Source organism: Microtus oregoni, unplaced genomic scaffold (genome assembly GCF_018167655.1).
Source record: "Microtus oregoni isolate MIOR12 unplaced genomic scaffold, Mior012 000018F_ref0000195, whole genome shotgun sequence".
Lineage (NCBI taxonomy): Eukaryota > Metazoa > Chordata > Mammalia > Rodentia > Cricetidae > Microtus > Microtus oregoni.
In genome coordinates this window covers 41,020,480-41,033,783 of record NW_024543077.1, presented here as the reverse complement: position 1 = coordinate 41,033,783, position 13,304 = coordinate 41,020,480, and the positions used below count along the sequence as shown (strand labels likewise).

The window sequence follows — 13,304 nt, the reverse complement described above, 5'->3', positions numbered from 1 at the left end:
ATGATCTTTGGAATTATGTAAGTTACAATTCTTACCTTGATTTATTGACATACAAGAGCAAAATGATGAGGAAGTTTCTTTTTCTAAGCTCAAGAGTTTACCTTCATTTGCAACAGAGGTCAAACACTTCTGAAATATATTCTTCTGTCACAATACACTCTTCTACATAAAAAGGAATGTTTTCTACCCTGGGGACAACTCCTTTCCTTGGTAATTTCTAATTGTAAACAGAACCCTTCTTTAAAATGTCAGTCATGAATTTAGTAAAACAAGTACCACAAATTAAATTAAAATCATATATATATATATATATATATATATATATATAGTCAGTATTTGTTTCTGTTATTATTGGGAAACACTAGAAATGAAAATATGAGAAATTAGTAACTATACTTTTTGTAATGCTGAAGATTGAAGCTAAGGCCTCCTGATGGAAAATACACACTCAGCTACTGAATCACTTCTCAGCAGTTATTTATTAGGGTAACAGACAACTTGATTACAAAAACTGTTTTTGCTGTGATCAACCTGCATATGTGTTCTTAGTGCTGAAGTCTGTTGTTTCTGACACATTCATAAGTGTTTCTGCATTTTATATATGCAAGATATTTTATCATGACTAAAAGTACGTACTATCTTAGAATACACTGAAATGTACTTTTTCAGACCACAAATCTAATAACATTTTGACATCTTCAGTATGTCTTTCATTCAAAAATATAGTGCCAAGAATAGACACATTTAATTCTAATTGACAAAAATACACAAAAAATCAAAACTAAATAAATAAATACAGCTGCCCATGTTCCATTATTAACTATTTGAATCAGGAAATAGTATTTCAAGTAACAATAGCTCATCAAAATCTAGTTACAAATTTACAGCAACTGGGAGAAAAAAACTTCTGAATTTATTGTCTAGCTGAACTACCATGATGGGTAAGTATGAATTTAGCTGTCTCAACCATTTAGACATCTACCTTGTCACTTAATGAATTCACCATCAATTATTGCCCTTTTTCATTCCCAATTCATAAAGAAAATTGAAAAAAACTCAAAGACCCCATATAAACAGACATAAATTCACATTCACAAAATAAATGGAAGAAAATGTTAAATGACTGAGAATCTGTCATTAATTTACAGATGTTCAGATTAAGATAAGAGAAATTATGATTAAGAACTATTCAATTTCATCCTGTCTACATGTTGACATCCTTCCCAATGATGGAAGACTATGTGTTAATGGGCTAAATTTGACTTATACACTTTGCATTAATGTGTTTAAATCCTAGTTGTTATTAACATACTGGTATAGCTGAAAGTCGTTTTCTTTTTTCTTATATTTATGCAACTATGTAATTGGAATTAAGCAAATTTGACATGTCTTTTCTCCATTTATTATCTGAGTCAATCTTTGGTTGCATCCTTTTTTTTTAATTTGCATCTTTTGTCGAAAGGTAAACAGTAATTCGGACATTGATATGATAATTTTAGCTGAATCTGGCCTGCCAGCTTCTCTCCTGAGTTCTAATTTCAAGGATTCTAGAAAACACTATGCAAACTTTCAAAGGATAGAAACAATTAAGCAGTTCTAACCAGCTGCAACATCTATAAACCATAACAATTACCAGTATATCAAGATATGTACAAAGGTAAATTAAGTGGCATTCACAGATTAATGGGATACAATTGCTGATTAATCAGACTTGGGAGCTCTTTAATAGGAGAAGACTCATGTCTACTCCAGGAAACATGCCCAGCTTAGAAAAGAATCTACTATTACAACTATTCAGATTAGCATAATTTCTTTCTACATTCAAAATCTTATCTTATGCCCATTAGTAAGTACATGTACAAATCCTCATCAAAGGAGACTCTCTTTACTGCAAATGGAAACTACAAAAAACCGCAGAGATCAGAAATGGTGGAGATCTCAGACCCAAGAGATAATATATCCTGCATCTATGACTCTAAGAACTTCATGGAAAATGGTGCTAAGGGATAGTTAGAACCAGGATTATGAATAAGGTTGCTGCAAGACAATCTCTTCTAGAAATGGTTGCATAAACAAGAGCATAATAAAGGTAAAAGCAATGGACATGTTAACATGGGAAGAGGGAAATTTCCTAGGGTTCTAGTCTTAGGCAAAAAGAAAAAGAAGAACACAGGTAAATATTTTCTACTGGTAGAAGGAAAACTAGGCTTTCCTAGTGATTAGCCCCTTTTTGGTTGTTTTATTGTAGTGTGGTCAGCTTTACAATCACATATATACAAATAAATAAAAACACAGCATGCTGTATTTATATATAATTGTGCATTTGTGCACATTTGTATTTGCTTGTAGGCATGTACATGTGAATGTGTGTCTGTAAAACAATAATAATAAAAGAAAAAGTGCCAATCAATATACTAAGAGTGAAGTGCTTCATAGAGATTCAAAGGAGAATAATGGGATAAAACAGAAAGGAGAAAATGGAGGGCAGAAATGGATTTAATATTATTTCAATTATATTATTTAAATGAATACAATTGATAAATAAAATTTTAGGGCAGATAGGGACAATGGGGAAACTTGAGATATTGCTGGTATGTGTATAAACCTCAGTTTGAAAGATATTCCAAAACTAAAATGAGAACTGTTATGTGACCCAGATAAACTGCTATTCATTCAAACCAATTGAAGTCAACATGTCATAGAGATGTTTACAAATCAATTTCATCTATAGTCATTTTCATATTAAGGATTGCACCTTTAAAGTTAATGAGACATATTCAATGCAATTGGAAGTTAGCTTCCATTTATGTTTTAAAGGGTTAGGGTTTTAAAGGTTGTTGTTAAGATTCCAAGCTTAATACCTAGAGAAAAATTGAGTATAATAAGATGTGATATACTTGCAAATACTCAGGATTTCATTATGATATAAGGAATATTAAAAAATTTCGTTTTCAATAGATAAAACTCCATATTAAACAGTAAAATACTAAAATATCTCATCTTTCATCACCATAATCAAAATATCCTAAGTGAATAAACATTTTTTCATATTTATGTATGATATAGATTAAAAGATACTATGGTTAACAAATACGTATAGGCAGTATGTAGATGCTCTTGTTTTGTTTGTTGGTTTTCAATGCTACAATAAAAAATGAAAGCAATAGCAAAATCAAAAACCAAAGATGACTGCTATGAAAACCTAGCACACTACCACTGAGCAATTTTACATATAATATTTACATAATATCTTGTTTAAAAAAACTTTAAGAACTTTAACTACAACTATTTATGAAAATATGATGTGAACAACAATTTGAATATAATAGAAATTTATAGATGAGGATGTATTTAAAAGTATATTTTATGACATAAACCATTTTATGATAGTTCAAAAGATTTTTAAAAGTATATTTATTGATATTATCATTGTTCAAGTCTCACTTAAGCCACTGTTTCTGGTATCACAGCTGGAATCCTTGTCTTCTGACTTTTATAATCCCCTTCTACTCTTTTGCCACATTTCCTGAGTCTTATATGCAGGAGATGAACTGAGGATGTATAATTTGGTGCTGGACTTTTCATAACCCATTGTTTTTGACGTTATATTCAGTTGTGGTTTTCTTTAATAGCCTGGTGTGGAAGGTTCTTCTGTCTATGTGTTTCTGTGTGAACATTTTAGGGCTAAGTGGTGGAGAACAAACAAGCATCCTCCTCCAGCAATAGCCTTCATTTGCAATAAAGAAATGATACTTGATGACCCTATCTGCCCTGAAATCATATATACACAAACAATACAGAAAAACTGAGAAAGTTGTCTTAATGTATTTGTTTATATCTATATAACTATCTATCATCTATCTATCAGTCATTTATATATTTATGTATCTTTATATTTATCGACTTATACATCATCTATCATTTAAATATCTATATATCTATAATCAGCTGTCTAATCACATACCAATAATAATCAAAGAAAAAGAGTTCATCATTTTGGAAAGGAGATGGTATAGGTAACATGGAATGGACAGGAGGAAGGCGCATGGGAGAGTTTAGAAAGAGGGGCAGGAAATGGAAAATGATGTAATTATATTTTAATTAAATACATTAAATTTAAAAAGTAGATCACATTATAGCATAAACACAGTGGACGTGTAAAAGGAATCTAAACACTTGGAATATTTTTGATAAGGGTTGAGGAAGCTGTTCATTCACTTGTATATAACTCTGTGGCTCTTCATTTTAAGTAAAACTCTTCTCAGAGCTGCAATCACATCCTTGTTCCTAAGGCTGTATATCAGGGGGTTGAACATGGGAGTCACTGTTGTGTAGACGAGAGAGAGTAGCTCATCAGTTCCTGCAGAATTAGTGGATTTTGGCCTAAAGTAGTTAATGGTTCCTGATCCAAAAAACAAAACAACTACCACCAAATGGGAAGAACACATGGAGAAGGCTTTTGTTTGTCCTGTGGCTGTTGGCAACTTCACAATGGTGGCAATGATTTTGCTATAAGATCCAAGTATCATCATAAAAGGGAAGGCAACAAACACTACATAGACAGCCGTCTTACACATTGAAGTATCCCCACAGGCCAGCTTGAGAACTGGTGGAATATCACAAAAGAAGTGGTCTATTCTATTAGAATAACAGAAACGTTGAGAGAATATTCCACAAGTTTGTCCTATCTGAATTGGGATGCCTCCAAGCCAAGAGCCAATGGCCATCTGAGTACACTTTGTTGGGTTCATGACCAGCGGATAGTGCAGAGGATTGCAGATGGCCACATAACGGTCATAGGACATCACAGCCAGTAGGAAACACTCAGTAGCTGCCAGAATTGTGAAGAAAAACATTTGGACGGCACAGGCCAGAAGACAAATTCTTCTATCTTGAGTCCAAAGATTGTACAGAATCCTAGGAAGAGTGACAGATACATAACAGATTTCCAGAAATGAAAAATTGGCCAGAAAAAAGTACATGGGCTTTTGTAGTGCAGGATCAATTCTGGCTATGACAATTATTAAGCTATTTCCTATTATGATAATCATGTACATTATGGAGAACAACCAAAACAGAAATCCTTGTAGGTTGGGAAGCTCAGAAAATCCCAGAAAGAGAAACTGTGTCACTGTAGTGGAATTATCCTCTGGCTTGTTGTCTGTGTCTTCCATCTGCGGAGATAATTCAAGTAAAAGTGAAATGATTTCCTCGTGATTGTCTACTTTTTTTTTTTTTATATTTTTGAGACAGGGTTTCTCTGTGTTTCTTTGGAGCCTATCTTAAAATAGCTCTTCTAGACCAGTCTGGCCTCAAATTCACAGAGTTCTGTACAATGAAAATAGTATAATACTCAAACTCTTAAATGTGCTCATTATGATATTTCTTTTCCTTTTTAATATCCTGGCAAGATGTCAATATATGCTCTAGTTAATAATAATAAGATATGCCATTATTACTCAGTAGCAGAACTCCAAATTGATCCTCCTTTATGCAACAATTCTATTCCTTCCATTTGTATTTTTATTCTTGCCTAATATTTTATTTTATATGTGTAATTTTCACACTTAATGTTTTACAGTTTAATAAAGATTCATTTTGCCATGTTAAATTATTGTTTTACACATGTTTTATTGTTTTTCATTTTGCCCACACCCTCCAGATCCTTTCCACATCCCTACTCTCCAACTCTTTGTTCTTTCTCTCTGTTACTCTTTCCCTCCAAACAATGAAAATCAAACCAAACAAACAAAAAAAGACAATAATTTTCAAGAAAAACAAAAGACCATCAAAACTAAAACAAAACAAAACAAAAAAAAAACAACACAAAGTTTATGCTGTCTCTTCCAAGTCCTCCTGAGCAAGATGTGCTGTTTGTACATCCAGAGACACTTTATTAGAGAACACATATTTTCCATTTCCCAGCAGATATCAATTGCAAATAGTTTTTAGGTTAGGAGTGGGAATTCATATTCTCTTCTGCATCTTAGTGCTGGGATTTTATCTTGTGTGAACCTCAGCTGCTCTAAATATTCTTTAAAGATTTTTAAAAGAACTTCGGCAAGAATATATTTATTATCTGAAACTGATTTTCTCAAACATTCTTAACTTCTTTATTCTGGCACAAAATCTTTCATTGTTAAATAATTATTAACAAACTACCACGCATAGTGAGGTGCTACTAATATGTAATGCTATGCTTATCTTTAATTTTAAAGTCCATTAAAATTGACATTCAACACTTTAATTCAGATTTTAAGAAAATTTAAGTTGGATAATCTGATTTTCAGGATCTTCTTTTTATCTTCTTGTATAGATTAATTCAGGAGGTAGAAAAATTGTCACTGACATTGATGGCCAAAGAGAGAGCTAAGAAGGGTGTGCACTTCCACACTCTGAAAGTAGAGATGTTGCAGAAAGGTTATCTACTGCACTTTTCTTTGAGCTGTTGCCAAATCTTTGAAATCTTCACTATTGTCCTTAATATTTTGCTCTCCTTCGTTTCATTCTGTGTTCTGCATTGTATTAGTCCAAGGGTTCACTCACGCACTTATTATTAAGTTCTTATTTATCATAATCATCTCATTTTTGTCACCAGGCAAATATTATAATTTCATCTGGTATCATATATACATGATATTGCATATATATATTCCATAATTTATATTCAGTCATATATTCAGTAGATTATTTCATTGGAATAGCTCTTATTTCATCTACTCTTACAGAAATAGCTCACAACATACATTTTAAGGATTCGTTGAGTAATTTCTAAATGAATCATTATTAACTCAAAAAGAAAGGTGAAATTCACAGCAAATAGAAGGCAGACCACCAGTTATAGTCAAACACTTACATGTGTGTGGTTTTCCAAGATGTCAGTTCTAAAGCGTATGTATAAGCTAGAAAGCTTGTGTTAAATATGAAAAACTAACCTAATAATTTTCTGAGTATAGGAATGTAAAATTATAATTTATTTAATATTCTACAATTTCATATTGAATATTAACTAAAAGCAATTATTAAAAGATGAGAATGAATTTACTGAAAATTTAAAGAACAGAAACAAGTAGAAAGTTCTCATATCTTGAAGGTGTGACTTACATTCACAAACGTACAATACAGAAGTTTCCATTTTTCTACACTAAATAATAAAATTCACGTAAAGATTTATTCAACCACCTAATTGAACATATACCTGATTGTAGAATACAATGTTAAAAAATTTCATCCATTTCGTTAAGGACTAGAAAGTATTGTCATTTCTGAGTTTGTTCAGACAATCGTTTTCCTCAAGAACTGCTTCCATCAGATAACGCCACATATAAAATATCACCTTGTTCTTCCCACAGTGTGCCCCTTCTTACAGTTTTCGCCTCTCATTGCTCTTTAAGTAATAGAACACATCTCTACGTTGGACTCAACAAAGTTGTGAAGATATTCAAAAGAAAAAATAGCCGGATGAACAAACCCACTTCCTCGACATCTCTAGAATTTTATTTCTTGCTTTATTAAATTTCTCTGATATTTTGCTTGGTTTTAGGTGAGGAAGTCTCACTTTTACACCTTAAAAGAACAAGTAATTTTACTCACCTTTATGAGTTTTAACATTTAAAACTACAAAAAAGAAAAAGTTAATGCAATTGTATGATTCAAGATGTTCTTAATTTCTCATATTTTTTATTTGTTTGTTGTTCTGTTCTAACGCAGGGATTCATGCATGTCAAACAACACTCTAACCTGACCTATTTCCTTAGTATAAATGTCTTCAAATGTACTGTAACATGTCTGCTATTATGTTTCTAACAATTTGAAAATATTTTTGGATAACATTAGAAGTGAGAAATTACAGTAGGAAGGAGAAAATCAGTAGGCATCTCAGGTAGGTTTGGGCATATTGGATTCATGTACCTTACCTTAATTTAATTTGCATCTTTTTGAAACACTGATTTCTGCTAATGTACCTATTGCTGTGATATTAACAGGAACACTTAAAATCAATTAGAGTACACCTAACACTTAATTTTATGAAAAAGTGTATGAATAAAATTGAAGATGGGAAATAAAAAAGTTCACCCCTTTAAAGCCCGAAGGAAATATGTTAATTTTTCTAGATTAATTCATCATGAACAGTTAGGAACATTTTGGGTAAGAGTAGGTTACCAAGAAACTTCAATCATATTCATCAACATTTTGATCATCTGCTATGCGGTTGGAAATCCAGATTTAATACAGATATGTTTAAACATATCTGTCCAAAAATAAAATGATGTGATACATATTAGCACATAAGATAACAATATCAATGATAACAATTTTCCTCATCCTCCTTTTACAAAATGTATTTTCATTTATGTAATTAATGTCAAATATTAAACAGCAAAAAGTCCATCTGAAGTAATGATAAGTCCTTGAATTCTATTCATTATTTTGTGTGATTCTACTAGAATGATGATATTAAAAAAATAAAAGCACAAGTAAATTTGACATTTGTCAAAAGTAGTTCAAGAGTATCATTTTGGACTTAAACATACGTTTATTGATTGATAAATTTCAGAACTGATGAAGAAATTAGTTGAACTGTGTTTAAGAATTTGTTTAGTGTTAGACTGGGCATCTTCTAGTATATATTCTATTGGAGGAAGACACACTAAAATTTCAGTGGGAGATCCTCACTGCTCTAGGGAAAAATTCCTTTCCCATGTTACTTTTTAACTGAATGAAACAAAATTCTTGCTACTCAGGGAGTTTAAAGTAATAATGAAATGAATAAATGAGGGGAATGATAGCCTTGGGCAATCGGTCCTATATACCCTTAACCTTTATGTTTTGTGTGCGGTTATTAAGAAATGCAAGTTCTGACAGCAGAAACATAATAAAGTGGTAACCATAATAATTAGAATTATTTTCCTCTTTTTGAAGTATTTTGAATATAACGGAAGAATTTTGCCACTTATCTAGTTTACACAGACACACACAAACACACACACATACACACACATATATGTACAAAAGACATATTTAAATAAGAAAAGTAAATCCTGTGTCCACATTTACTAATTTACTATATTTTGCTTAGACTCAAGAAATATATCTGAGGTGATTCATGCTTTGTCATCATTCACTGGAAAAGTATTTATCTCTGTTCATAGAATTATTCTATTGATTGTTAAAATGGATGGCTATATTTCAGTATTATTTATTTACATAACCATGATTTCCCACAATATGGATTACTTGTATACATACATAAAAGATGACTCTGTCTACTATACTTAATAAAAAGCAGAAAAATAACTATATGCACCAAAGGGAGTACAGTTAGGGGTTTGAAATCACTACATGATGAGCAAATTTCCTGGTTGTGCAAAGTCATTGTTAAGGTTTTAAACCCATGATATAAATTAATGGACAAAGCCAAGGACTTTTTATGGTAAGTGATTCATTTGGTAAGTCATATTTAGACAAAACTCTAATATGTAAAAGAATATGAGCATTTATTATTTTATTTCAGGTTCATTGTCAGTCTGCAAGTGTCATTTCAAATACTGCTGTCACTAATTCATGAAAGTAAATGATATTATTTCCAATAAATTTATAACAAAGTGTGACTTTCTATCTTAGACAATTTATCAGAAGTTATGTTTTGATAACAAATATTATACAGTTAGATAAAATGTGACATAGAATGAATTGAAATTTGTGATAAATTTTTCATATATATATCTACAGGCAAATCAGTTTCAACATTACAGGTACAGTTTAATTTTGAATAGCTATCTTTGTAAAATAAATCTTGAAATTTTATAATAGGCATGTAAAAGTATACTTAACAGCTACAGATCGATAATGTTCTAGTGAATCATTTAGATAATAACTCTGTCAGAATTTTGTAATAGGATATAAATAGTAACAGAAACTAAACCAAGCAAAATAATACTGCATCTAGGAAAACTACAACCTCATTCATGAATATGTCATCACTAGCAGGGTAAATTAGCAAGAGAATCACAGAAATGGTTGATGCATTAGGAACTACACAATGTTGTAATGAGGCTACTTGTTCATTTTTCTGACCAGCCAGACTCTGAAATATTCACACAGAAACTATATTATTTGCAATACTTTTTGGCTAATAGCTTAAGCTCATTACTAGTTAGTTCTTACATCTAGAATTAACCCATTTCCATTATTTTATATTTTATATTTTACTATGAAGCTCAAGGTCTACTGGCAAGTTTCAAACTGGCAGCTTGCGTATTTCCCCTCTGGTGGCCACATGGCTTCTCTTTTACTCTGCTTTCTTTCTTCCAGCATTCAGTTTAGTTTTCCCACCTCGTTTTATTCTGCCCTATCACAGGCTAAGGCAGAATCTTTATTCATTAAGCAACAAAAGCAACACATATATGACGGACTTCCCACACCAACAAAATAATATAAAGTTTGTGATGCTGGCCCTACCTTTATTGGAATTTCCCTGATCCAAGATCCAACCATAAGCTAGGAGTACATACACAGAGTGTGACTTCTGACTACAGAATAGTAGAGAAGACTGCAAATGCCTACATAGTGGTCATATATTTTCACAGTCAGGGGAAAGTACTCTGTGGGCCACAGAATAAGAGTGAAGTACATTTGTGCAGCGCAGCCAATGAAAGAGATGATTCTTCTCTAAGTCTCAAGGTTGAAGACCATACTAGGAAGAGTAATTAATATATAACATATCTCTAAAAAAAAGTAGCTATGGTAAGGAGTATTGCTGTGATTAGCACAGTGGTACTGTTGCCCAATAGTATAGTGTAATATTTGAAAATGAACAGTCCGCAAAGAAATCATTGGACCTGAGAAATATCAGAAAATTCCAAAACAAATTCCGTTATGTTCATTTTAATTTCTTCTGGAAGTTTTGGTAGGTAGTTTATTGTGGAGCAGATTATATAGTTTCCTTTTAGGGTAAGAAGCACTTAATCAGACATTAGATCATAAATATCAATTTCATGATCATAGTAATTATTTTCTTCAGTAAAATGCAAATATCACTTTAACAGATTTAGAATCTATACATAATTTACAAATATGATCATTTTATAAACATTTATTTTGAAATTCTAATTTTTTTCCTTCCCACTTCTTCCTCCAAATGTCACCATATATGTCACATTTGTTCCCTTCAAATTTATGACCACTTTTTATAATAATTGGCATCACATTCATATATGTATTTGTATATAACATATATTCTCAGCATGGTCTGTTGATTCTATAAGATGTTCCATGAACATATGCTTTCATGACTGTCAACTTGTTGCTGGACATCTGGTTGATGTGTTCTTCCCGGTTGAAATCTTTTTTTTTGTTGTTGTTGTTGTTGAAAAAAAAAATATCCACCTCCTCCCCGTTTCCCATTTCCCCTCCCCCTCCTCCCACACATGATAGTGGAACTGATCTACCGGTTGAAATCTTTTTCTGTGCTCCCTAAAGTACTCAGCTTATCAACAATTTGACAATTAAAACATTTGGATTATTGTTTGGTTTTTTTTGTTTTTTATTTATTTTATTTTATTATTATTATTATTACAAATTTTCACCTCCTCCTCTCCTCCCATTTCCCTCCCCTTAACCCCGTTCCCCCTCCCTCTCCCTCTCCAGTCCAAAGAGCAGTCAGGGTTCCCTGCCCTGTGGTAAGTCCAAGGACCTCCCTCCTCCATCCAGTTCTAGGAAGGTGAGCATCCAAACAGACTAGGTTCCCACAAAGCCAGTACATGCAGTAGAATCAAAATCCAGTGCCGTTGTCCTTGGCTTCTCAGTCAGCACTCATTGTCAGCCACGTTCAGAGAGTCCGGTTTGATCACATGTCCATCAATCCCAGTCCAGCTGGCCTTGGTGATTTCCTATTAGATCAGCTCCACTGTCACAGTGGGTGCACGCACAACCTTGCTCATGTTCTCTGTTTTTCTGCTCCTCATTTGGACCTTAGGAGCTCAGTCTAGTGCTCCAATCTGGGTCTCTGTCTCTTATCTCCATCCATCGCCAAATGAAGGTTCTATGGTGATATGCAAGATATTCATCAGTGTGGTTATAGTGTAGGGCCAGTTCAGGTGCCCTCTCCTCAGCTGCTCAAGGAACAATTTCCTCTCGGAATTCTAGGAGAGTTTTGTGGCCATGCGTTACCTGACAGTATAATTCCTAAAGGCATGATTTGTGTGGCCCCTGGAGACTCCATGTGAATTATGCAACATATAATTTTTAAGCAGTCTCATGCTTTTAAGTTAATCCTTTTGCTCATCAAGAAGTCTTTTGCATTTCAGGTACCCTCTCTACTGTTGTTTAGGGTCTTAACTGGAGTCATCCTTGTTGATTCCTGCAGATTTCCCTAGTTCTAATTTTCTTGCTAGCCCTATAATTACTCCCTCAATTAAGATAACTCTTTGCTTGCTCTTTCCCCTGTCCTTCCTTCATCTTGGACATGTAGTTCCCTCATGTTCTCCTCCCCAATCTCTTCCCTCATTCTCCTTCCCCTTCTGCCCTCTCTTCTCCCCATCTACACTCTTGATATTCTCAGGAGACCTTGACTATTTCCCCTTCTCAGGGTAACGCATGTATGTCTCTCTTAGGAGTTCTGAACTAGCCTTCCAAAGTAATCAAATTGAAATCTACCTTCACTATAATAAAAAAAAATCGATCAAGTGATTGTAAGCAGATGCAGAGATTCACAACTAAGCACTGGGTCAAGCTCCCAGAAAACAGTTGAAGAAATAGAGGAGTATTTATAAGCGCCAAGGGGTCAAGACCATGATGGGAATAGCCTCAGAAACACCTGACCTGAGGTAGTGGGAGTTCACAACAGTAGGGGAAGCTACATAGGACCAAACTAGGCCCAATGAATGAGAATGAAAATTGTGTAGCAGAGGAAGTCTGTGGGATCATTGGCAGTGGGACCAAGATGCATCCCTAGTGCTTGAACTGGCATTTTGAAACTCATTCTCTTTGGAGGAATGCATTCATCAATGTAGATATGGGGGGAGGGCCCTGGTCCTACCTCCAATTGATACACCATACTCTATTGACTCCCCATGAGAAAGCTTACCCTCTCTGAATAGTATATAGGGGCCTGGGTAAGGAGAAGCTGTGGGAAAGGGGGAAGAAAGGAAATGGGAAATGGAATTGTTACATAAAATGGGAAAAGATTGTTTTAAGTTAAAAAAAAAGTTTTATGCAAAAATCTATGCTGCCAAAGCCTGGATTCTTTTATTAGTGTTTTTTTTCCTTTCTTTTCTGATTTTCAGTCTCTTCCACTTCTTGAA

The 13,304-nt window shown here is 33.3% G+C and overlaps 1 protein-coding gene across 1 annotated transcript; it reads right to left on the bottom strand.

The window, feature by feature from the left end:
- Positions 1–4,214: 4,214 nt before the first annotated feature.
- On the bottom strand, positions 4,215–5,174 carry LOC121458845 (olfactory receptor 10AG1-like). Its single transcript, XM_041668170.1, has one exon. The coding sequence runs from the start codon at positions 5,172–5,174 to the stop codon at positions 4,215–4,217; it is 960 nt and encodes a 319-aa protein (XP_041524104.1).
- Between the last annotated feature and the right edge of the window lie 8,130 nt (positions 5,175–13,304).

What these genes read in the sequence shown, in the direction of transcription:
- LOC121458845 (XM_041668170.1), bottom strand. Translation starts at nt 5,174, where the DNA reads ATGGAAGACACAGACAACAAGCCAGAGGATAATTCCACTACAGTGACA.